This window comes from Triplophysa rosa, linkage group LG12 (assembly GCF_024868665.1).
Source record: "Triplophysa rosa linkage group LG12, Trosa_1v2, whole genome shotgun sequence".
Classification (NCBI taxonomy): Eukaryota; Metazoa; Chordata; class Actinopteri; order Cypriniformes; family Nemacheilidae; genus Triplophysa; species Triplophysa rosa.
In genome coordinates, this window is record NC_079901.1 from 6,199,123 (window position 1) to 6,223,793 (window position 24,671).

Here is a 24,671-nt window from a genome sequence, read left to right on the forward strand (position 1 = left end):
TCTTGACAAGCTGATGCAACCAATGAGCAGAATGCATTAGCAGCTTTTACAGTTTATATACAGTTGGGAGAAGTCACTTGACCGATCAACAACTGCTTTTATGTTTTGTGATGGTTGTTCGTGAGTCCCTTGTTTGAACTAAGCTATCAAACTGCCCACTGAACTCCAGGTCCTCCACACAGTTATCGGTTGTCCATATAAAATTGCACAGCATTAAGAATCAATGGCATGTTAAAGGTCCAATGTGTAATTTTTTGGAGGATCTATTGACAGAAATACAAAACAATATACATATATATATATATATGTCTTCAGAGGTGGTTAAAGACCTTATATAATGAAGCGTTATGTTTTTATTACCTTAGAGTGAGGTATTTCTATCTACATACAGTACACCTCGGGTCCCCTTACATGGAATTGGCCATGTTGTTTCTACAGTAGCCCTAAACGGACAAACTTCTCTACAGAGTGCGTTTCCTACATACGTTATCTCCCTCGGCAAAGAAGCGAAAACATGACGACATCTTTGATCGGTGTCAGCCACCGTAGTGCTTCGAAAAGGAGGGGTGGAGTGAGCCGTTGGTTGCAATTCACAACCTTACCACTAGATGCTGCTAAATTTTATACACTGGACCTTTAACTTCTGAACTGAGCTGTTTTTGTAAATTCAGTAATTATTCTGTACTGTTGACTTCATGTAAACAATCTGTAATGTGAAATAGCTTATCCACTGCAGTACTGTATTAAAAACAAACCTTAATTTTTAATTCAATTCTTTCCTTTTCTCTTATTTTTCTTGAATTATCAACATTTTCTTCAATGTTGATTCTGCAAGGCGTATGCCCAGTAACTAAAATATCATAATTATGAGCTGAATTTTCTCTCATGGGTTTAGCATCTTTTGCTCTTCATTTTGTGGCACTAACGCTAAAGACTTTTTCTGTGTTTGCTCGCTCGTGAAAAAGAGAGAAATATAAAAACTCTCCAATGTGTCTATTTTATTGCAACAAAATTGCTAATAGCATATTAATTATGATTTCTGAACTTGCAAGTAAGGATGTTTGCCTCAAAATGACTTTTCTTCGATATAAGGGCATTGTAATAAGCCTTTGAATGTTGCCTGCTCTGCAATATATTGATGTTCATGCGCATATATACAAGACATCACAAAAGCCATGGGTTTTTTACGACACATTCTCCTGTGGCTGAAGAAGATATGGTGTGTGTGTGATGATATTCTACGGAGCAGAACTAAACACATGCAGGCTTAAAGTGATGATGTCTGCAGAGCTGCTGGAGTCTACTGGGGCCTGTAGTTACACGCTGACAGGTCTCGCCAGCAGTGGTTAGTCAAAGGTTGAACCATGTTTTTTACGGGTGACATTAGAAAAGATGCCATTTTAATCTCAGCAATTGCCAAAGGGCTTCTGTTCCCACCACCTCGGCACAAGCTGAGACTCGGTGATCATCTTTTGTGTGGGGTGGGCATGCAAAAGTGTGTTTTTCTGGTAGAAAATGCGCGTGTCAATTCTGTGTACGCCGCAGAGCGCTTATGGGCGTCTGAATATATGTTTTAAACCAAGAGTTTTGACATGCGTCTCTCACTGTGAATACTAAGAGGTGTTTTGCACTGATGGTTCAACGAGTGCAGCCCACTTCACTGCCCTCAAGGGTCTGGGCGACACAACGGTGCCACAAATTGCAGGCCATGCCGGACCCTGACTCACCCTGCAGCTGTGTCTCATGTGAATGAGGGCTGCTGTTTGCCGTGTACTATGTCATTGCAATATGCGCTTGTGATTATAACAGAATAAACCAAGACACAGAGGACAGCTCTCCCCACCGGCGCAGAGTAACTGGGGGATTTGACACAAAAACATAAAAATACAAAACAAAAACATTCTTTGGGACTGTCAGTGCACTAAACAAGCACTTTTCAGCCAGAGGGAAAGAACCAACAAAGGGAAATATTTAGTTATTTACAGCTCTGGGAAAATTGCATGGTATGAATCCCACATTTAATACTGTAATAGTTTGACTTGCCAACAGGACCACAGAGGCAGATGTGCCTCAATACAGTATACACTGCCCGTCCAAAAAAAAGTCATCACCAGGGCAGTGCTATGATCTGGGGTTGCTGCAGTTGGTCAGGTCTACGCTCAGCAACGTTATGTGCCCAAAGAATATACACTAAATGACCAGTTTATTCCATCAATAGATACGTTCTTCCATGATGATACGGGCATATTCTAAGATGAAAAATGCCAGGATTCATCGGGCTCAGATTGTGAAAGAGTGGTTCAGGGAGCATGAGGCATCATTTTCACACATGGATTGGCCACCACAGAGTCCACACCTTAACCCCATTGGGAATCTTTGGGATGTGCTGGAGAAGACTTTGCGCAGCGGTCCGACTCAATCATCATCAATACAACATCTTGGTGAAAAAGTAATGCATAACATGTTATGCTGCATCTGGACATGAACATGATGCCATGGCGAATGCGTGCCGTAATCAAACCCAAAGGTGGTCCAACGAAATATAAGAGTGTGTGACGTTTTTTGGATGGGCAGTGTATATACTGACTGTACATTTTCTCCAAATACTATGGCAATATATTAAACGCTTTACATAAATAATATATATTAAATGATAAATCATAATATATTTGTCATTTATGTTGTCTATAATATTATTTATTATTTTGTTATATTATTTAAATGATATATTATATTATATACAGCCGCAGAAAAAACAAGAGACCATTCCAACTTTTCCTGTAATAAGCATTTCTAAATGTATTGTGGCCATTCCTGTCCAGCGTTTGTTGAATTTCAACAAAATCAAACGTCAGGAGTGACAAAGTCATCCAACAGCAATGTGAAGGACTGACAGAATGACAAGACGCATGAAAACTGTTATTAAAATCCAAGTTATCGCATAAAAAATAAGCTTAAACTTTTCATAAATACATGTAGAAATATGACTGTTGCATTGCTTAAAAGTGAATATGAACTTTGCAGCATTTGAGGTCTAAAAAAAACCAAAGCATCTTTTCTGTTAAGTTCACTGCAGTTTTCATTTTCAGCAAATAAATGAAAATAGCAACAATATTGTTTGAAATTTGGGAGAAATATTGTACATTTTGTATTGTGCAAAATGAAAATTTTACCCAAACACATAGGCTACCTATAAATTCCAAATTCAGAAAAATAATTTTGAAATGGTCTCTTATTTTTTCTGCGGCTGTATAGTACATATTACTATCTACAGTAAATATTTTTTCCTTTCCCTTCTTAAATTGAGCCATGAGGCTTTCAAGTCAACACGAATACTGTCAAAAGAGTTCATGTTCAGACCTACGGACAAACAAGACCATAATGAGGGATGTAAATCTGAATGACCCACAGGAAAGCGACCGCAGGGCGACCACATGCATCTTGGAATTCGCCGAAGAATCAAAGCTGACAAGGAGAAAACGAGGGCGTCTCCAGTTCACACGCAATCCCAGTGTGCATCTCCTTTGTCTGGTCCTAGATGTCCAGAGATAAAGAGCGCTGGCGCTTTTCATAAGCGATTGCAACATGTTTTTGTTCACATTACACCATGACAGACAAACAAACCAAATCCGAGCCAACATAACTTCTTTCCCCTCGATGCCTTCATGTTTCTCTTCATTTATCTTGCCTGCTTTCGTTTGTTTCTGTACGCTCTGCTATTGAGGTTGTTCGTGACAGCTTTCTCTGTGTAAATCTTCAGTTCAGTCATTCCTCACGGACACCGAACTCAATATCACCCAAGTTTGTATCCTTCCTCAAAAGCGCTGGCAGTGCTTTCAGATCGGTACAAAATAAATGAAAAAGAAGTGAAAATTGACAATGACCGTGTGGATTATTCATTGTGTTTGATTGAAATGCACCTGTCAATAACTGGCCTTCTCATTGAGAGATGCTTTACCTGTGGGGTTAAATGGCCTTTTTACATTGTTCACCCATTCTCAATACATCAGGAACTCTTTTTGTTCGCTTTTCGATTGCCTTGGCTGGCTGTGTGTGCAGAGAATGAGTAAAGACCATATTTACACAAAAAAATGACGTTTAGATGTATTACACATGTTTAATACTGCTCAGATACTGCTTGATTTTTTTTCTATACAATACAATATCTTAAATGCATCTGCGTTCATAACTACTTTACAAGAAAGCTTGTATATTTGCATATACATTATATAGATAGAATAAAACACATTTACAGGTAGATGTAATCATTTGAATAATGAATTTTGAATAACAATTTGACTAGCATAACATTCACATTTCTGTTTTGAGGAATGTCTTGCGCCTTAGACTTCTATTGTTCATGCAATTCTGTTTTTTTATTGTAATGAGCTGAAATGATTGTCTGTGTTAATATATAAGGTGACGTACATTGAGCATCATTTGTATTGAACCCGGAAAACTCTTTCAGGATAAAAACAGAACGTCAATGTAAATGCAGTTACCCAGTATTTTGAGCTCGGCGCTGGAGTAGATACTTCCGTATTTATTCTCGGCAACGCACTGGTACATTCCCGAATCCGCCTGCTGTAACCTGTGAATGATCAATTCCCCATTCACCATTTCCACTCTGCTCTGTGGGGAAGACAAGAATCGCTTTACAAGCACATCCTCACCTGTCAGACTGCTGCTTTAATGTCTATTATACATCTGCCACAGTCAGTCCACCATGAGTCATTTTCTAAGTAAAGGGTGATGTCACTTCCATTATTGTCTCTTAATGATATGTAATGCAATATAGACACATATTAACTATTAAGGCCTGTCTGTGTAAATGTGTTTATGGAAGTATTCCAAAGAAAAGCTAAAGCTAAAGGTTTTGTGTAACCGGTAAGAGAGTGTGTGTGAAGAATCTCAAGAGGAAGATGCCATTAGTTGCTCTTTTGTAACTCAGGAGACCACACTAAGTTCTCGGTTATGCCTGAGTCTAAGTTTATCTCATGTGTTATCTCAAAAAAAATAGAAACAGGTAGAGACACATGTCAGTTTATAGCTATAAGAGGTATTGCGAATAGCTCATTGTGCCATTATCTTGAATAGATTTAATGAGATTAATTTGAAGATTATAGGGATGTTTTCCTGAATAATAAGTAAAATAATTACATAATATATACTGTACATAAGTTTCTTGAGGTCTTTAAACAATATTGAAGGAGATCGTACTGTACAGTATGCTGGGACCTTATGGACTGCTTTTTCTTTATTATTTAGTATAACATAGTACATAGTATAATAGTAACTCATCCAAAAAATGGTATTGCAATAAAATAAATTGTTTTATCTACAAGACTAATTTCAGACATGCACTTTAAACATCTGCCTTCAGACCCTAAACTTTTGAACGGCGGTGCAGAGGGTTTAAATAAGTCTCAACATTCTCACTGTTGTTCCAGAAAAGCATTATGGGATTACATTCTCTGCGATGTTGCTTTACAATTTGTCCATACAAAAGTATCTCAGAAGCCAGCATAATTATACCAGCAACCCTTGGGAAATTTCAGTAGCTTTTGTGTGAGGAGTGATACTGCATATACATACAGTAGGGCACCTCGCTAGGAATTCAAGCCGAGTGGAAATAACGGTGTTATTAAAATGAGCCCATTTGTAATATTTGTGTTTTGTGTGTACCTGTGGGCTGAGCAGTTCTCCATTGCGCATCCAGCGGTAGGTGGGTCTGGGTTTTCCTGCGGCTCTGCACTCCCACCGGAGCTGCTCTCCACTGTCCAGTTGAGTGTCATTTATCATACTGATCCACTGCGGCAGAGCTGGAGAGCACAGAGAAAAAACTCAACACATGCAAGAACTCGACAATCTCAGTCAGGACACATTTCTACTTGCTCTGCCATCTTTTTTACTGTCTTTACTAAGAAAAAAACATTTAAAAGTTTTACACTAAAAATATTGGTGCTATATAGCACTAAAAGTGGTTCTTGGGTCGTAATCATACGGGAACCACTTTTAGCTCAATATAGAACCATATCTTGGTGCTTCAGAGGTTCTTCAGCAGTTCTTTGGGAGGACTGATGTGATATTTAGAACCGCTGAAGAACCCTACAGGGGCTTAACAGGGTCTTTGTACGGAAGCGGTGATATATAGCACCTCAGTCATCTCAAAGAACCTCTGAAGAGACAAGATTTGGTTCTTTAAAGCACTTAGAGTGATGGTTCCCTTATGATTACGAGCCAAGAACCACTTTTAGTGATATATAGCACCATTACAGCAACTTTTTTAAACAAAAGTCTGAGATGAACATGCCTGAAGATATTTTAAAATTCATGTACGATGTTGAAGTCTTTCCCCGACATTGAGGGAATGATCTGTCATTTGCAAGACAACGCTTAGGGGCACTGCTACCGATCTTATGAAAGAGCACAGCATATTCGGATCCAAAAAAAGCAATAATACACAAATATTTAAAAATACTTTTAAATATTAAAAACGTTCTTTCATCTGATATATTGTTCATACACTCTTAAAAAGGTGCTTCAAACGGTTCTTCGATGCAATAGATTTGGTTCCATAAAGAATATTTAACATCTGAAGAAACTTTCTGTTTCACAAAAGGTTCTTTGTGGCAAAAAAGTCAGATAATAAAAAAGTAAGAAAAAGATGGTTCTTTAAAGAACCTTTGACTGAGTGGTTCTTTGTGGAACCAAAAATGGTTCTTCTATGGCATCGCTGTGAACTACCTTTAGAGCACCTTTATTTTTAAGAGTGTATACTGGGGAAAAACAACGAGCAGGATTTAATTTTTTTTGCATGTTTTTATGTACTTAAAAACTGTTCAAAAACTTGTCACAAAATCATTTAAATTTACTTAAAAAACTGTGTTCCAAAACTTGACACACAAAATAAAGTAAATCAAACTCGATTTTTTTCAGTGTATATTTGTAAAAAATATTCTGATGGCCATCAAAGTTTTTATGAAAATACATATACTTGTGTAATGCATAGTTGAATGTGCATTAAATATTACATTTTCAAAATAAAAGCCTTTAATGTGTGGACTTTTACATTTTCCAGTAATACTTTAAAAAGTGTATGAATGCCAAAGTGCGTCAACGATAAAACACAATATCAAACCAAGTGACATATACAATAAAGTATTTCCAGAACCATCTACTTTTGGTGATGGTACTTCTTACTCGTTTTAAAGTTGCAAATCAGAAATCAGTTCCTTTATATTGTCCAAGAGCCCTTATACATTATGAGGGACACTTTATTCACACTGCGAAATGTGTCGCATGAGCCCTTGCTGTGGGGTGACCGACAAAAATTAATGACATGACAAATCTCCAGCCCTGCTCTGACTGAGGTGCACACAACCATCTACTGCCATCCGGAGATTGACCGTGATTACCTCAATACATTACTGTCACTCGCCTGTCCAATGATTCAACACCACGAGGGGTGGACTGGGAAGTAAAAACGGACCTGGAGTTCTCAGCCCACATCGGCCCTCCACCATTTCTGTCGACGCGGGGGAGTGGGGGGGGTGATATTTGATTGCATCGGCCCTCCACCATTTCTGTCGACGTGGGGGGCGGGAGGGGGTTGTATGTAACGTGTTCGCGTTAATAACGTCCGTCTGTCCGGCCCAAGCATCCATTCCGGCCCCATACATTAGCGGCCCACCGGGAAAAGTTCTGATACTCCTGATGGCCAGGCCGCCCCTGGTCACGGCCATAGGCCGTCGATGGGACAGCCGTTCTGGACTTTGACAGAATGTCCCACTGGTCAGCCCGCCCCTGAACACCACGCCCACCCCAAGATCATGAAAGGGTCCGGAAGAAAAATAGGATCCAATAGGATTTACTTCCATGCACTTTGTGTTCTGTACAGGTTTGCTTTAAAAACACTTGATACAAATTAATCCGTTTCACTTTAGAAGTTCTTCAATCTTTTAGAAATGGAATTAAAACGTAATAGTCAGCACAAGACAAACAGCCAATCCTCAAAAGCCTCTATTAAATCCTCGGAAGTGAAAAGACTTTGCTTTGATATTAATGACCGATAGTAGTAGTTTTAGGTAGGGATGCACCGAATGTTCGGCCACCGAAAATGTTCAGCCGAAAATAGCAAAAAACGTACGTTCGGTGTTCGGCCGAATTTGTGAAGTGGCCGAATACATTTTACCGAACATGACTCGTGATACGATCAAGCAGCAACCAGCGCAGAGAGAGAGAGAGAGAGAGAGAGAGACACACAGACACACGTGCGCTTTATTACTGCCGCAAACATTTTGGCAGTGCGCGCGTGTGTGTGCGTGTGTGTGTGTGGAGCATTTTAAAGTGTCAGAGAAAGACACAGCACGGGACTTGCCGCACGGAAGTAAATTTCCGAATGAAGGCGTCTTTACCGGTCGGTAACTTTACTTCAGACGGAAGCGGGCTGTCTGACAGTAGCCCCGCCGCTCGCAACATCCTTTGACATCATACAGTGGTCGCGTGCACACAGTTCCCTGTACTAAACAACTTGTCAAAGCATGTTCGGTGCATGCACGAGTGCACCTTCTGAGAGAACAGTCAGCTTTTGTGGGAGGAGTTTGGAGGAGAGACGTGAACTGAAATGGTTGTCAGTCAGCATCCGTCAGAATTGCTTGCATTGGATGTTTTTTTTTTTCTCAAATCATTTTGCAATGTAGCCTATAATAATCCAACAGTTTTAGTTTATTCGTGTTTTTAGCTTATAGGCCTAATGTGGAATGACAGTTTTTAATGAAGTGTTTTGTTGTAGGGGTACAGAGTAACTTACATTACAATCTTTTAGCAGTCAGTTATAGGCCTAATTAATATAGGCTATTCACAGGCTCAATTTTTTGTTTGAATTTACTTTATTTTGCTCAATTTTATATTAAGTTGTATTGTATTTTATTGAAAAGAAAGACAAATTATAAAAAGCACATTTTGACTATTCAGTTTGTGCAATAGTGAAAAAAATGGCTTAATAAATAGAAGAAATGCAAAAAAGCATGTTCGGTGTTCGGTATTATTCGGCCTTCGGCCTAGTGTTTCACATGATGTTCGGCTTCGGCCAAGAATTTTCATTTCGGTGCATCCCTAGTTTTAGGGCAATAAATCCTTTCTTCAAACATCCAACCGTTGCTCCGGCTGTACCGACACTACTAAATTTTGTTAAACATCACACAGTTACAGTTTGTAGGCATCCTCTGTCACACTGTCCTTTTTGTTGAATGAATATGTATGAGAGAAACAGTGGGGAGTGTTTTCATTAAAAATGACGAGACTCAAAGTTGTGAAAGCAGAGGACTTTTATTACCTACAATGCCCTGCACAAGAAAGGCTTTCCAATCCATCTGAGCGGAAACATATGCCGCTTTGACATTATTCCATAATAACTACAGATGAATGTTATTAGCGGTGCTGTTTATTATTTCCGATGTTTGAGGTTGGGGATTTGAACAAACCCTTGACTGTACAGTAAGTACAGTAAGTACAGTAACTCATTCCTCACCGGTTGTGCTACAGACATGAATGATAAATTAAATCATGTGGCTTGTTGAGCAGAGGTGTGCCATTTATTTTCTCAGCAACGTGACTTCCAATTCGCTTCTGGCGGACGATAAAATGGGTGAAAAATCCCATAAACTCACACTGGAGTAGAGACCCGAGGTATGTCTAGACGCCAGTATGTCAAAAAGGTTGGGATTTTTTCACTGGGGCCAATAAGAACCACCTAGCAACCGCATAGCAACGCCATTGCAATCTAATATTTGCCTATACTGGATCTATCCAGTAGACTAGAAAGCATAATGCGCTACTTTCAGTTCAGAGTCTGCATTACTGGTCACCAGTAATGGTTCACAACATAATGTCAAAGGCCAGAAAAATAATCATTGATATCACTCCCAGTGAGATTTCTTATGTGGTTTGTGTAATTTACAGAGCATCTTGTGCCCGTTTCAGGAGGGTGGGAGAAACAGAGGAAAGAAGAGGTGGAGGTAACCTCTGGCAAAGGCACGGACTCCTTGAGTTACAGCTCTTGGACATGGTAATAAAACTAATCGCCTCCCTACATCCACACCACCATCTTTCACCGCAGACCCTCGGCCAACATAATAACGGTGGGCAGCAGCCTCGAGAAGCATGCGCTCCCCTGTCCGTAGGTGCCCCCCCGTGCCGCTCGTTGCTCACCCGGGACACGCACGTGACGCATAATTCAAGCGGGTCGCGACGCACGGCTAACTTGCTCTGGGAGAGAACCCTGCTGTGGGCGAGCCTTCAATCATGCGGTCCAGAGAAAAGGGCCTTCAGAGAGAATTGGTCGTATGCAAATTGTATGAGCAGACGTGTGCCTGGAATACTGTTAGCTAGTGATGGCTGAATGTCTGGTGCCCAGGGCATTCTGAGGTGATCGCGGTTAACAGGTCAAAGGCGTCATTAACAGGAAGACATACAGTAGAGAACACTATGGGGTGGTTTCCCGCACAGGGATTAGATTAAGCCAGGACTAGGCTTTAGTTAAATTAGGATATTTAAGTAATTTTTACAAACATGCCTTTCAAAAAAATATTACAGTTGTGCATTATTAAGACAAAACAATGGCACTGCTGTATTTTACGATATAATGTCAGTGCAAGCAGTTTTCAGTTAAGACAGATCTAACATTTATTTTAGTCTAGGACTAGTATTAAGCCTTGTACGGGAAACCACCCCTGAATGCTGAAGGGGGTCCTGTTGCAGAAACAGTGGGTCTCATTCACTAAGCACTGTGTACGAGCTTTTTCACGATCAAATCATGATTCACTAAAACTTTCGTACTAACATTTATTCTGAATATAAGAAAAAAAATAGGAACAGAACAGCTAAAAGCACAAAAATCACTAGCCTCTCTCTCTCGCTCTCTCTAAGACAAAATATGTATAATTACGCTTAAATGTATATTTAATTTTAAAGAGTACATAACATGAGATCATGAAAATTACATTTGCAGTGTGTAATGTTGCAGTGTTTGAAAGTAAGCAGTCTGCCAAGTTGTAAGTCCGAAGGTGAATGAATAAAGTTATTGGCTTGTAAAAAAGGGAGTACGCAAACGAGTCGTCCCTAGTCCGATTCGCAAACCGCCGCAAATTTACGTCACTAGTTCCCGCCTACATTTTGCTTGGACTGCCCACGAAAACTTTACTCTTCTCCCCCAAACACTGTAGCTCGTGAGCCTCATTCATGGTAGACCAATCACAGCAGACAAGACCATCTGACCAATCACATCAGACTAGGCTAGCGGAAAGGAGGTGATTAGACAGATGAATCGCGGAACGAATCATTGAGAGTCAGTGAAGAAGTAAGGTATAAGAATAACTACCTATTATTACTAAATAATAGTGTTTTTACACCATGTTGGACACTCCATAAACTAAAGTAGGACCTTAAAAATCCCTAGTCATGTACTCTTTAAAATTATTTCATCATATACAGTGAACGAGTAAGAAAAGCTGCGTTAGACTATAGCTCGAGCTGCGTGGTTTCTCTGAATAACAGTGCTTTTACAGCCGGCTAACAAGAACTCTGTAAACTACGTGTCTGTATAAAAGTGTTTTATTGTGTATGAACTGATTTTGAGGACTGCGCACTTGGAATTACTTGCGAGTGCTATCTGTAGACAGTGTCAAATGGGGTTGCCTGGAGTATCTTCGATTTAAGTGACGACAGGTGGTAAAGGAAAGTTAGGCGGAAAGCCCTAATATGGAGATTCTTTTTATAATGATTTTCAATTTTCATGCTAAATCATTTTCTGCTGTTTCTAAAACAAAGACCTGAATGAAATATGCCCGATGTCACTCCAATTTTAATGTATCATTTATAATACAAATCTTCCTTAGCTTTTTTCAATAAACATAATAAATAAATTTTATGCATCGATGTAGAATATTTTATGTCAGTATCACAATTTCACAGATAGCATCCATAGGTTTTGTTCTGAAGTCTGAAGTCTTCTTGACAGGTGACTGTGAGTTGACCAATGAAATCGGCTATGGGGCGGCGCTTGTGTTTAAAATGGCTCTTAATGAGGAGTCATTTCTCTTTAACTGAATCGTTTCCAACATTTGGAACGACTCTTGATTCCCAATGCCTCAGAATTAGGGTTGGGAATCGTTTCAATTTTATCGATTCCGATTCCAATTCTGATTTTGCTTATCGATTTCGATTCTTATCGATTCCCAGTTTCGATTCCACAGTTGAAGTAAAACATTTAGATATCAACCTGTGTGGTCATTTAGCCTGCTTATTGACTTGTTTGCAAATACTGTATATACTGTATATATTTATGAGCAGCGTTTTGTGTATATTTACACATAGAAACACACTTTTTCTGATTTATTACAATTTGTATTATAGTTGAACTACATCATGGTTAAACTGCAGTTACTATAATGCAACTATGGTTAATTTGTGATTCCTGTGCTTTAATGCAAATTCTATAGCTAAACTATGCTTACTATAGTAAAAAATATCGATAATTTTCATAAGGGCTTTTATTGAGATATCAGCAGATCATGCAACGCATGTACTTTTCTGAAAATATGCACACAGGAATTGATAAGAGGAATTCAAATTTTAATCTCAAGTATCCGATTCCTATTCCTTTCGATTCCGATCCGATTCCTAGCCTTTCGATTCCGATTCCAAATTGGAATTGATTTTCAATTCCCAACCCTACTCAGAATACAGGAAACTATTCTATTTGGAATCGATTCTCAGCCCAAGCCACAAGCTCAAGATATTTTCACATTTCATTCATACAAGTAATGCCCTACTCATGATTTTTAAAGCTATTACATTTATAAATGAAGTTGCTAAATGGGACCATCCATAGACATTCAACTTTAATAAAATTAAAGTTCAAAACTAAAGCAACATGGGCACAAATTAAAAAGAATTCTGGAGGGAGATAAATCCGCAGATTAGTTCCTTAGCAGGGAACATGTTTTTAATCAAATATAAAAGAGTTGGTGGTGGTGACGTTGATGTTGAGTGACCGTTTGGTACTTTGTTTATAACCTAGGTTTAGCTTTTTATTTCTGGCTACTGTATTTAGCTTTCTGGCGATTGAATTTGTTGTGTTCATTTGTGAAGGTTTTCTTGATGTACAATACGTGTGAGCATCATAAACCTTTGTTGATCACAGAGCTTAATTTTTATGATATTCCAACAACCTATGGAAATTTCCTATTGGGTTTTTGTCGAGGGAACCAGTGTACAAAACATGTTATCCCTGCGGCACTCTACTGCAGTTTTAATGATTTATATATGCAAATGACCTATGTTATGATTGGTTGACTTTCACACACTACAGTAAATGTATTGCGGCTTCATTAAATACGAAGAGCACGTTTTACATTATTTACATTAAATTAATGAAAGATTACAAACTTTTTTTTTAATGTGCACGAGGAGTGCACAGGAATCCAAGTTTGATTTCATGTTAACTTAATGTAACTTTGGCCTAAACGTCACATTTTAAAGCAATCCAGACTGACAGAAATACTTTGAAATACTGGCCAAGTACTGCACACTAAGACAGAAAGCCCTGTCTGACTGACACGTAAGGGGATTAACTAAATTTCAGGACGTATAAAGAGCGACAGCTCATTTAATCTCACGTAAGTCCCAAACAGCTGATGGAGAAATCACAAAGGAAGACACTTGTGTTTGGACATCGTTGTGATGGGGAAGAAAAACAGCTGTTGTTTTTCAGGCTTTGTTCAGCCAGACAATGTGGTGAATCATGGGTCCCTTTGACAGTCATAAACCTCCTAAATCCAGTTTTTTTTATAAAATCATGAGGACACTACATTTATCTTGTGCCCCGCTGATACACTTACTTTTATGACACAGGACACTTTATCTAAGTCAGAACCTCTATCGAACGGATGAGGAGAGGAGTATGGAAGAGATGAATGGAGATCCCAAATGCCTGGATCAGGCCCGTATCAAAGCCACGGAGGGTCAGGGGAAATATCTGGGTCAAAAAATACGCATTTCAACTGCAAAAGCAAGAATAATGATAAAACAGTCCCTACAATTTAAATGGACAAAAGTCTTCTGAGGACACGGTCATTTTTTCCTCGCGAAACTTTGACGAAAGCTGGCCGGCTCTGCTTAAATGTAGAGATGCACTGATTGCAATTTTCTTTGCCGATTCCGGTTTCCGATTTTATTATAAGTGAAACCTGCCGATTCCGATTTTTGCCGATTCCGATTTTCTATCCACAAACTATAATTGACAGTATACTGTATATAAAACCATATTAACTTTTCTTCAATACACATTTTTTTTATTTTCATTACATAAATGATTGAACATTACAATTTCCCCAAATTTCCCTAAATGCAGTTCTCCAAGCTGCATTAATTTACAGAATCTTCTCTTTCCCAAACAACTCTTAAATTGAAAAACGCTGTGACTGAAAAGAAGTACAAATAATAAAATATAACCAAACATGTCACTTAATTGACCTTTTTCATGTTTGTACTCATCTCACAAAAGTCTAAGATAACAATAAAATACTTCAACTTTATTCTTGTCTGTTTCCGTTTATGAAACTAACATTGCTTTATTTCATTTTTTATGAAATGTAAAATAAATTGTCTTTATCTTGTGTCTGTAGGATTAAAAGAAGTGGGTTGATTTTTGCTGCAACTTCAATAAAAAAGTTAAAAATCTTATGAGTGAATTCTACTCTAAAGATGCATTTGCAGTTTTTTGTGTTAGTAAAGAACTCAATCAGATACTGTATATTGGTTGATTTATTCATTTTTTTATATTTTGGATTTTTAAAAACAAGTAGAAGTCGTGTTGAATGTCATTTGACCTAGGTGAAATGACCACAGTTTTAACGTAAGACAGGCAATCAGGTTGAATGGAATTTACGTTTGTTTTACACAGAGTGAACGACTTCAACATGAGTTTAGCATGTGTCAGAGTTTAGCATCACTGTTAGCATACATACCTCATGTAGACGGAGCAGCGAGAGATGAACTACAGTCTGTGCAGTACATGATGCGTGTGCACGCGCGTGCAGTCAGCGGACATGCGCGTCAGTCAGCAGAGACTCGCGGTCTGGTGGACACACATGCGAGTATAAACGAGCCGTGAAAGACAGGCTGTGCGCGTATGGAATTCCAGAATTGACTTAATTAAAAATAAATAAATTCAAAAATAAATCCATGAAGAAATGTAAAAAAGCAAAAATAAATGAGTATTTATACTTTTATTTCCTTATTTATGGGTAATTATATATTTTTTCACGCTTATTTATTTTTTCATTTATTTATTTATACATTTATTTATTTCCACTTTTATTTACTTCCACATTTATTCATATATATATGTATTTTTTCCTATATTTATTTTTACATTTATTTATTTCTACATTTATTTATTTATGTATTTCTTTGTCTGTATGCTAATGAGTGGGGGCGTGTTTCACCTCAGACATTAGCAATCGGTCTCAGAGCGGCGGTGCTGAAGCTTTGAGGCCACAGGGACACCTTGTGGTGTGACCAAACTAAACGAGGTTGACGAAGTTGCATAGAGAAGGCAATCTAGTCATTTAATATCACCCTAACTGTATGGAGATAGGGTTACCACACATAGCCTACATACTCTTTATTAGGGACATTGCCGTTGTGATGTATGCATATATGTAGTGTATGTGCAGCGCACTAGAGGGCGCTCATTGTTCCTACTGTGCTTTTTGGTAAGGCTAGTAGTGAAGTAGAAAAAGACAGTAGCTTAAGTAAAGCAAAGTGAGTTAACAGCATCCGTCTCCGTGTTTCTTTATGTTATATAAAAAAGACTTAAGATATAACAGCCGTAAAACATTATTCGGTCGAGATTTCTAAAATGTCTTTGCACACATGAACAGAAACTGCACAACAACAGGTCTGCTATGAGACACTTGGAAGAATACACTTGGACATGGAAGCGCGTGAAATTATCCACTAGTGATCACATTTATTGTAAATGCGCTGTATGGAGCTGATAAGAACTTGAGTTGTTTGTCGATGAGACTCGCACAAACCAGCTCAGAACGCCGAGAGAAACCAGCGCACTTCACTGAACTCTACGCAAGCATTATGATCAATGCGTTTGAAACGCTTCTGCAAATACAGTTTACATTCGCGTTTCCTAACTTTGCAATGCATAACACGTGGCATTTCGAATGCTTAAATTATAACGCATATTTCCATAGGCGTAATTTGCGGGTGGACGGGTGGGTCATGTCCCCACCACTTTTTGCCAAAGTCAGTTTTGTTGCTTTGTAAGCAGAGGCAATTTCTAACAACTCCGCCCATCAGTTTCAGATTGGAACAGACAAAGTTTAAGAAAGGCACACGAACATCAACCTCTCCAGTGGCGTAGAGCATAAAGCGTGTGTTACCTGCTTCATGTCGTCGTGGGTTCGGGACTGCTGTCTGCTGAACTTTTTCCCTATCACATATCAGATTGTAAAGGTATTTATTTGTAATAAACGATGAAAATATTTGAAAATGGCTGTTCAAGTCATACATGTACCAAACATTTTGCGCTTAATTGCACTTTGATGCTATATATTCGTCCTTATTGTTCTCGACATGCCGTTGCTATCGTCTATTGCAAGATTAATTACATTTTGATACTTGATAGAAAACTCAAATAAATGGAAAAAGTCACAACTTTGTAGTTTCATGAGTTCAAAACAAAATTTAGAAAGTTTGCTGTATATTTGTAGCCTATCTGGCAATGTCCGTATAATAAGTGAAAATAAGATTTGTTTAAAGATATTATTTTTCCATCTGTTTCCCCTGTATCTGAATGTTTGTCCTTATTAGCAGGGGGTTCCCAAACGTCTCAATCTTTGACCCATCATCAGGTAATCTGTGTCAAACACACATTTTTAACATGGGGAAAACACATTCGTTTCAGTAGTTTTTATTTTATCACAAATTAATACGTTTAATTACGTACGGCAACAGCCATCCTTACATACTGTATAATAACGCACAACATGCTTTAAATGATCTATTAATGAAAACATGATATAGTTTAAAAACAAATGGAAGCTGATCTGATATGTGGAAATTTAGAATAGTGAGTTTAGCGGATTCGTACGGTGGCGTATTGCTGCCACGTATTTTTCCACTCAATTATGTTGTTAAAACTAGATAATATGTCGTTTAAACTAAATAATTTTCTTGTGTAAACGTCATATTTTTCCCGTTTTAACGAGATATTATATTATTTTAAACAACATATTTTTCTCACTGGTTTCATTAATAGACAATTCAAACGGAATTGCATGAATTCGGTAAATTAATTCAGTTTTTTGACGAGATGGTTCATTAACTGAACTGGTGCTATTAACTGGAGTTTAATAAGATAAAACAATTAAAACTGTTCCTATTTATTTAATGTGCGCGCTTGTCCAGCACACGCGTTCTCTGTTCTGCAAAGAGCCACACTCTGGCATCATTAAAACATTAACGGTTATTTAACTTTTTTTCTTTATACCTCACAGATGTGAGAGTAAACACATTTTCGATCGATTTGGCACGTTTAAATGAATGGACCCTGATGTTTGCGAGTGTGACTGAAGAAGCTTTTGATAGTTGTATCTAAAAAACGTACATCCTGCTAAACTTGTGGTAAAACAAGAATGTAATATTAAGCTTAAAGATAATATTTATTAATCTTTGTCAATAAATAACTGCTTTGAATCCTCTACATTGAGTTGAAGTCTTTGGTTATTTATGTAATTTACATCAGTAGCCTATCTGAATAAAGTGTCTGATGCTGATGTACAGTGCTGTGTTAAGTTTTATTAATCGTCATATTTTGTATAATACATATTTAACTAGAAAATTATTTAAATTATGCATAAAATTGAATCTTTAATGCACAGATTAAATCACAAATTAATTTAATCCTCCATGCGAGGGACGATGTGTTTAAATACAATTATAAAAACGATTTTAACTGTTTGGTTGTTGGGATGTACTCGTCACGTCCCATAAACGTTATTTGGTACGTCGTGGCAACGAATATGGTCCGGTCGTCACTGTGGTAGCTGAGCGGACCCATTGGAAGTGGCATTATTCCTCGTTGATGAACTAGACCGTTATGGGAAGCTTCGTGGATATAAACTACTACATCTGAAATGTATTCAGGCTGGATTTGCTGTCAGTCAAACATTTATTAAATATTCTGTATCCGTAAACACAACTCAGAAGAGAAATCGCTCTCTTGATTTTGGCACTGTAAAAAAGAAGTCCCGTAAAAAACGGATAAAGTAGTTGCAGAAAATTACCAGTACATTTTCCTTTATTTTATGGACATTTCCGTTAATGCTAAAATGCAATTTAATGCAGTGCAAAATGTAAAATACAGGTAAAACAACTGTAAAAATGAATACAGAAAATTCCTTCATATTAATACAGTATATTGTGCCCTATTTTTACGGATTTTTTTAGTGTACCGTACAGCGGGCCGTGGTTCGAAAACATGACATTTTACCTATGTCAGCTAGAAAACATGTCACTTTCACGTAATAGATTAATGTGTAATTATTATGAGACGTCATATTATCCCTTTACTACGTGGCGTATTGCTGCCACTTACATTTTATTTTTTCCACTCAAATATGTCGTTAAAACGAAATAATATTTCGTTAAAACGAGATAATATGTCATTTTAACGACATATTATCTCGTTAAAATGACATATTATTTCGTTTAAACGACATATTATCTCGTTTTAATGACATAATTGAGTGGAAAAATACGTGGCAGCAATACGCCACCGTACGAATCCGCTAAACTATTCTAAATTTCCACATATTAGATCTGCTTCCATTGTTTTTAAACTATATCATGTTTTCATTAATAGATCATTTAAAGCATGTTGTGCTTTATTATATGTAAGGATGGCTGTTGCCGTACGTAATTAAACGTATTAATTTGTGATAAAATAAAAACTACTGAAACTAATGTGTTTTCCCCATGTTAAAAATGTGTGCTTGACACAGATTACCTGTTGTTGGGTCAATGATTGAGACGTTTGGGAACCCCCTGCTAATAAGGACAAACATTCAGATACAGGGGAAACAGATGGAAAAATAATATCTTTAAAAAAATCTTATTTTCACTTATTACACTGGCATTGCCAGATAGGCTTCAAATACACAACAAACTTTCTAAATTTTGTTTGGAACTCATGAAACTACAAAGTTGTGACTTTTTCCATTTATTGGAGTTTTCTATTAAGTATCAAAATGTAATTAATCTTGCAATAGACGATAGCAACCGCATGTCGAGAACAATAAGGACGAATATATAGCATCAAAGTGCAATTAAGCGCAAAATGTTTGGTACATGTATGACTTGAACAGCCATTTTCAAATATTTTCATCGTTTATTACAAATAAATACCTTTACAATCTGATATGTGATAGGGAAAAAGTTCAGCGGACAGCAACCCCGAACCCACGACGACATGAAGCAGGTAACACACGCTTTACGCCCTACGCCACTGGAGAAGTTGATTTTCTTGTGCCTTTCTAACATTTTGTCTATTCCAATCTGAAACTGATGGGCAGAGTTGCAACGGTAAATAGACACTCCGCATTTTTTATTTCTTCCAATAAGTGGTGGAGACAAAATTGACTTTGGCAAAAAGTGGTGGGGACATGACCCACCCGTCCACCCACAAATTACGCCTATGGAAATATGCGTTATAATTTAAGCATTCGAAATGCCACGTGTTATGCATTGCAAAGTTAGGAAACGCGAATGTAAACTGTATTTGCAGACGTGTTTCAAACGCATTGATCATAATGCTTGTGTAGAGTTCAGTGAAATGCGCTGGTTTCTCTCGGCGTTCTGAGCTGGTTTGTGCGAGTCTCATCGACAAACAACTCAAGCTCTTATCAGCTCCATCCAGCGCATTTACATTAAATGTGATCACTAGTGGATAATTTCACGTGCTTCCATGTCCAAGTGTATTCTTCCAAGTGTCTCATAGCAGACCTGTTGTTGTGCAGTTTCTGTTCATGTGTGCAAAGACATTTTAGAAATCTCGACCGGATAATGTTTTACGGCAATGTCCCTAGTAAAGAGTATGTAGGCTATGTGTGGTAACCCTATCTCCATACAGTTAGGGTGATATTAAATGACTAGATTGCCTTCTCTATGCAACTTCGTCAACCTCGTTTCGTTTGGTCACACCACAAGGTGTCACTGTGGCTTTAAAGCTTCAGCACCACTGCTCTGAGATCGATTGCTAATGTCTGAGGTGAAACACGCCCCCACTCATTAGCATACAGACAAAGAAATACATAAATAAATAAATGTAGAAATAAATAAATGTAAAAATAAATAAATATATACATGAATAAATGTGTAAATAAATAAAAGTGGAAATAAATAAATGTATTAATAAATAAATGAAAACATAAATATGCGTGAAAAAATATATAATTACACATAAATTAGGAAATAAAAGTATAAATACTCATTTATTTTTGCTTTTTTACATTTCTTCATGGATTTATTTTTGAATTTATTTATTTTTAATTAAGTTAATTCTGGAATTCCATATTGCGCGCGCACGTTTACATGTTTACTTGCGGCTTTGAGTGTACTGACGGCTGTGACGTTCTTGCCCGCATCACGGGAAACAGAAGATCGGCTTGAAATCGGCGAGACGTGAGACTGACCGGCCGATCATACGAAAGACTCTGGCCGGTCAATCGGTGCACCTCTACTTAAATGTAGGCTATATGTTGTGTCATAAAGGCCAGTCAAAATAATGCCAGAAAAGAGAGAGAGAGTATGCCGAGTAGAATAATGGGCTCTGCATGCGTGACTTCCACGTTTCGCAGGAAAAACCCGCGGCAGTTTCCGGTTGGGGAGACTTAAAGCAGATAGAAATGGAAAAATGAGAACATAGTTAAATTTAGCAGATGCTGTACATTGCGGCACACTGCAGCGGTACAGTAAGTGGCGTTCCACACGTCTCTATTATATTCTGTTGTCTAGATATGGCTCAGTTTTATTTTTAATAAATCAACAGTTGTTTTTGTAGATAAGAAATGGTGCACCTCAAGAAACCACACAATTCCAAGTATTAGTCATGTCTGTAGTCCAAACAGTGCCAAATAAGAGAGAAAGTGAGATTTGTTCAAAGGAAACATCCCAAACAAGTTTTTCCCTACCTGCTGATTCACTTTTTCTTATAACAGTACCTATAAATGATACCACAGTAAAGAACATCTTTTTTAATGCTGAAGTGTGTATTTTTTCTATTAAAAAGCTTTCATTTTGCTAGTTTTATATACGTAGACTTTACGTAAGTAAGTAAGTTTATTCTGTAGCACTATCGACAATCGAAAAAATATTATATATGTCTCATTTTTAGTACAAATATCTAACCATTCTTAAATCAAGTGTCTATGACTTGCTTCAGTCGAACAGAATGGAAGTAATATTAAATATTTTCCTAGATCTTATATACAATTTAATGATACAATCAGTTTTAAAAGGGTCAAAAAGCACATTCATCCACCATAAAAATAAACCATATGACCCCCAGGGGGTTAATACATGTCTTTTGAAGCAAAACGATATATTTGTGAGTCAAACGATTTATAATTTAAGCTTAAAGGTGTCCTGAACTGGGCTTGTTTATTGTTTTATACTGTTGTATGAGGTCTACTTATGACATTTGCGTGGTTTTTACATTCAACATCAAAATCAATAAGTAATAGGCTATTTTACGGTGGCTGGGAAGTGCAAAACAAAACCTAAAAACAAATCTAAAAGCAAAATAAAAACCCCAAAATCAAAATGACAAATCTGAAAACACAATATAAAATCTAAAAACAAAATAGCAAATAATAAAACACAACAACAATTCGGGAAACAAAATAACAAGTCAGAAACGACATCGAGAAGTCAGAAAACAAAACGACAACTCAGAACACACAACGACAAATCAGTCAAACTGGAAAAGGTATTTTGTTGGAATAGGATAGTTACTGCTGATTGGACGAAACTCCTGTCAATCAAGATATCCAGGATGCCCAATGTTACTATGAGGAAGGACATGTATATGTTATACAGCGCATATTCATTGATTAAGGTTCAAATGCCACATTTTGTTAATAAAGTTGAAACGGGCTCATCTTGCATTAGGAGTAGATGCTTGTCTGTTTCACACTGCATGTATGAGCAGAGTCTTCGCGCGGCGTGAGCCCTGAGCAGCACGCATAGTGCAGCTGAAAGGCTACTGCCTGTGTACCATCCGTGATTGTTTTCCCCTCACAAGATACATACAATATAAGCATATAACATGATATGTACTTTAATCTGTGTCCCTGTGGGTTTTGGTGAGAGAGTGACTGATGGGATCGTTTGTTTCGCTTGTAGTCGTTGATATTTTTCTGTGATAGGTGCATTCCAGGACCTGCCGTTCGCTGAGCCTGGTGTCAATAATAGTTGTTATTTCAGTAACAAGGGCTTTTTCAGCTCTGACACTTACATGTTGTTCGCTTGAACACGATTCCCTCTTATACAACAAAAGCTCGGGTTAAAATTGAGGTCTTAATTCATGGCACCTTTAATTAGTAGCATTTGAAATTGACATAATACATGACTGGACACACAAAATGGCGGCACTCACACTCTAGAATCTCAACTTTGAATCTCATTGGTTGTCACGTGTTTCACAAGTCACAAGAGACGCGACGAGAAGTAATTAAGTTCATAAGTAAACGCATCTTGATTTGAAAAATGTTTACATATTTGTACTATAAAATGAGACAAAAATACTAAGACTTTTTTTTTGCAGCGCTAACATTTAATTCAATGTTTGAGTATCCAGACCAGTCAGTGCTTCAACATTGGCTTAACCAGTGACTTGAGTTTGGGGGCGGGGCTATCTGTTTCAGTGGGGGCGGGGCTGTCGGTTACAGCACTTAAGCTATAAAGATCCCCTCACAAAAAACCACACACATGTGAAATGTGTTTTCTTTTCTGTACATAGTTGCTGTGATGTTCAGACGTGTACTCACTATAGACCTGCAGATGTCCTCTGTAGGCTGTGCCTCCTCTCGTGTTTTCAGCTTTACACTCATAACTCCCAGAATCCTCCAGCTGGATGTTGGGGATCTCAAGAACCGCCTGTGATTTGCGCAGACGTGCTTTCTTCGGGATGTTCCCACTCATCTTCCTCCAGGTGATTGTGGGGACAGGACTGAAAAAATATTCGAATGTTCAATAAATATTCAAAGAAACAAACTTAAAATACCGTGCAATGCAACATACACGCTATGAATGTGTTTATATCTAAGGGTTCGAAGCCACGATCTTGGGTTGCGAGTGCCATGCTATTTATCTTGCCGGAAAGCACGCACACACACACTATCTAAAAGCAATGCCTTCTATCTCCCTGCCCCAAAAAACGTGTAGTCGCGCAGCCACACTAATTTGTAAAACTGATACCGCAGGTTTTTTCAAAAGTACACAGAGGACAATCTGATACGCCTCGTCCTCTGTAAGTGGCCGTGTACTGAGTAACACAATAAACGTCCTGATAGCTGTGCAGATAAGCAGTATTTGTACACCGCCATCCATCCCTATTTGTGGCTGCAGCGGGCGTGTGATATGACCTGCTAGGTGCGCCGCCCGCCAGCAGATAACCCGCTCTATCAGACATGATCAGCGCTGCTCCAGAGTGACAGCTCCATTTCACAGCTTTCCAACGGTGGAAACGCGATGCGGAGGAAAACCCCAGCGCTGCCATCAATCAACCGCCGGCCCCCTGATAAAAACGTCACATTTCTGAGGTCTCCTCTCCCTCTGCGCTCCTTTAAATCTTCCCGGGACGTTTTATGTGCACAGGATGAAGTTTCTCCGAGCTGTCAGGTTACATTATGATGGGTGCGTGATAAAGCTCGAGGGGTCGTTTGGGTTAGAGAACAAACATTAGCGTGTTTGAGAGAGTAGGATAACTTGAGCCATCTGCTGCGAGTTCTACCGATGTAAACAGTGCTTTAGAGGTCAGCTGTGGCGGGCGTGGATCAGATTTGCATATGCCAGTTGATGATTTATAAAAACCAAGAGTTGCGAGTCTGGATGCTTGTCAGTACAGCATTTCCGACTTGTTGAAATATGTGATATAGTAATGGCTATGATGTGAAACATATGCTTGATGGTTGCGATGTGTGCGTGTGCACAGCATACACAGAGGTCAAGTATTAAACGTTGTGGTTGTGCCTAATAACATTTCATTTGAATTTATGCTTTTAGTATTTGCGTTTTGTTCGCAATATATTAGCAAGGACTCGAGTGCATTTTGCTAAATTAAAACGTTAAGGATACGAAGCTCATTTGATTAAGTAAGTTCATTAAACAGGTTCGAGTGACCAAAAAAATCTAAAACAGTCGCAACTTGATAAAGTTACGGCCAGCAGTGAAATAAAACACAAATGCTAGAGGCATGAATCATATATAAACATGCACGTTTTTATGTTTTATGTAACTTTAATTGACGGCATTAAAAGGATAGTTCACCCAAAAATGAAAATCTGTTCATCGTTTATTTACCCTCATGT

General features: G+C 38.1%; 1 protein-coding gene across 5 annotated transcripts in view; it reads right to left on the minus strand.

Annotated features, from left to right (window-relative positions):
- Positions 1-24,671, minus strand: part of cntn5 (contactin 5) — a 244,619-nt gene that overhangs the window by 48,700 nt on the left and 171,248 nt on the right. For all 5 annotated transcript variants that reach the window (XM_057347804.1, XM_057347802.1, XM_057347803.1 and 2 more), the window contains 3 exons: positions 23,130-23,311; positions 5,686-5,822; positions 4,503-4,632 (listed from right to left, as the gene is read on the minus strand). In XM_057347804.1, the coding sequence (XP_057203787.1) occupies positions 4,503-4,632; positions 5,686-5,822; positions 23,130-23,311 (449 nt within the window). The remainder of the gene's footprint in view (positions 1-4,502; positions 4,633-5,685; positions 5,823-23,129; positions 23,312-24,671) is intronic.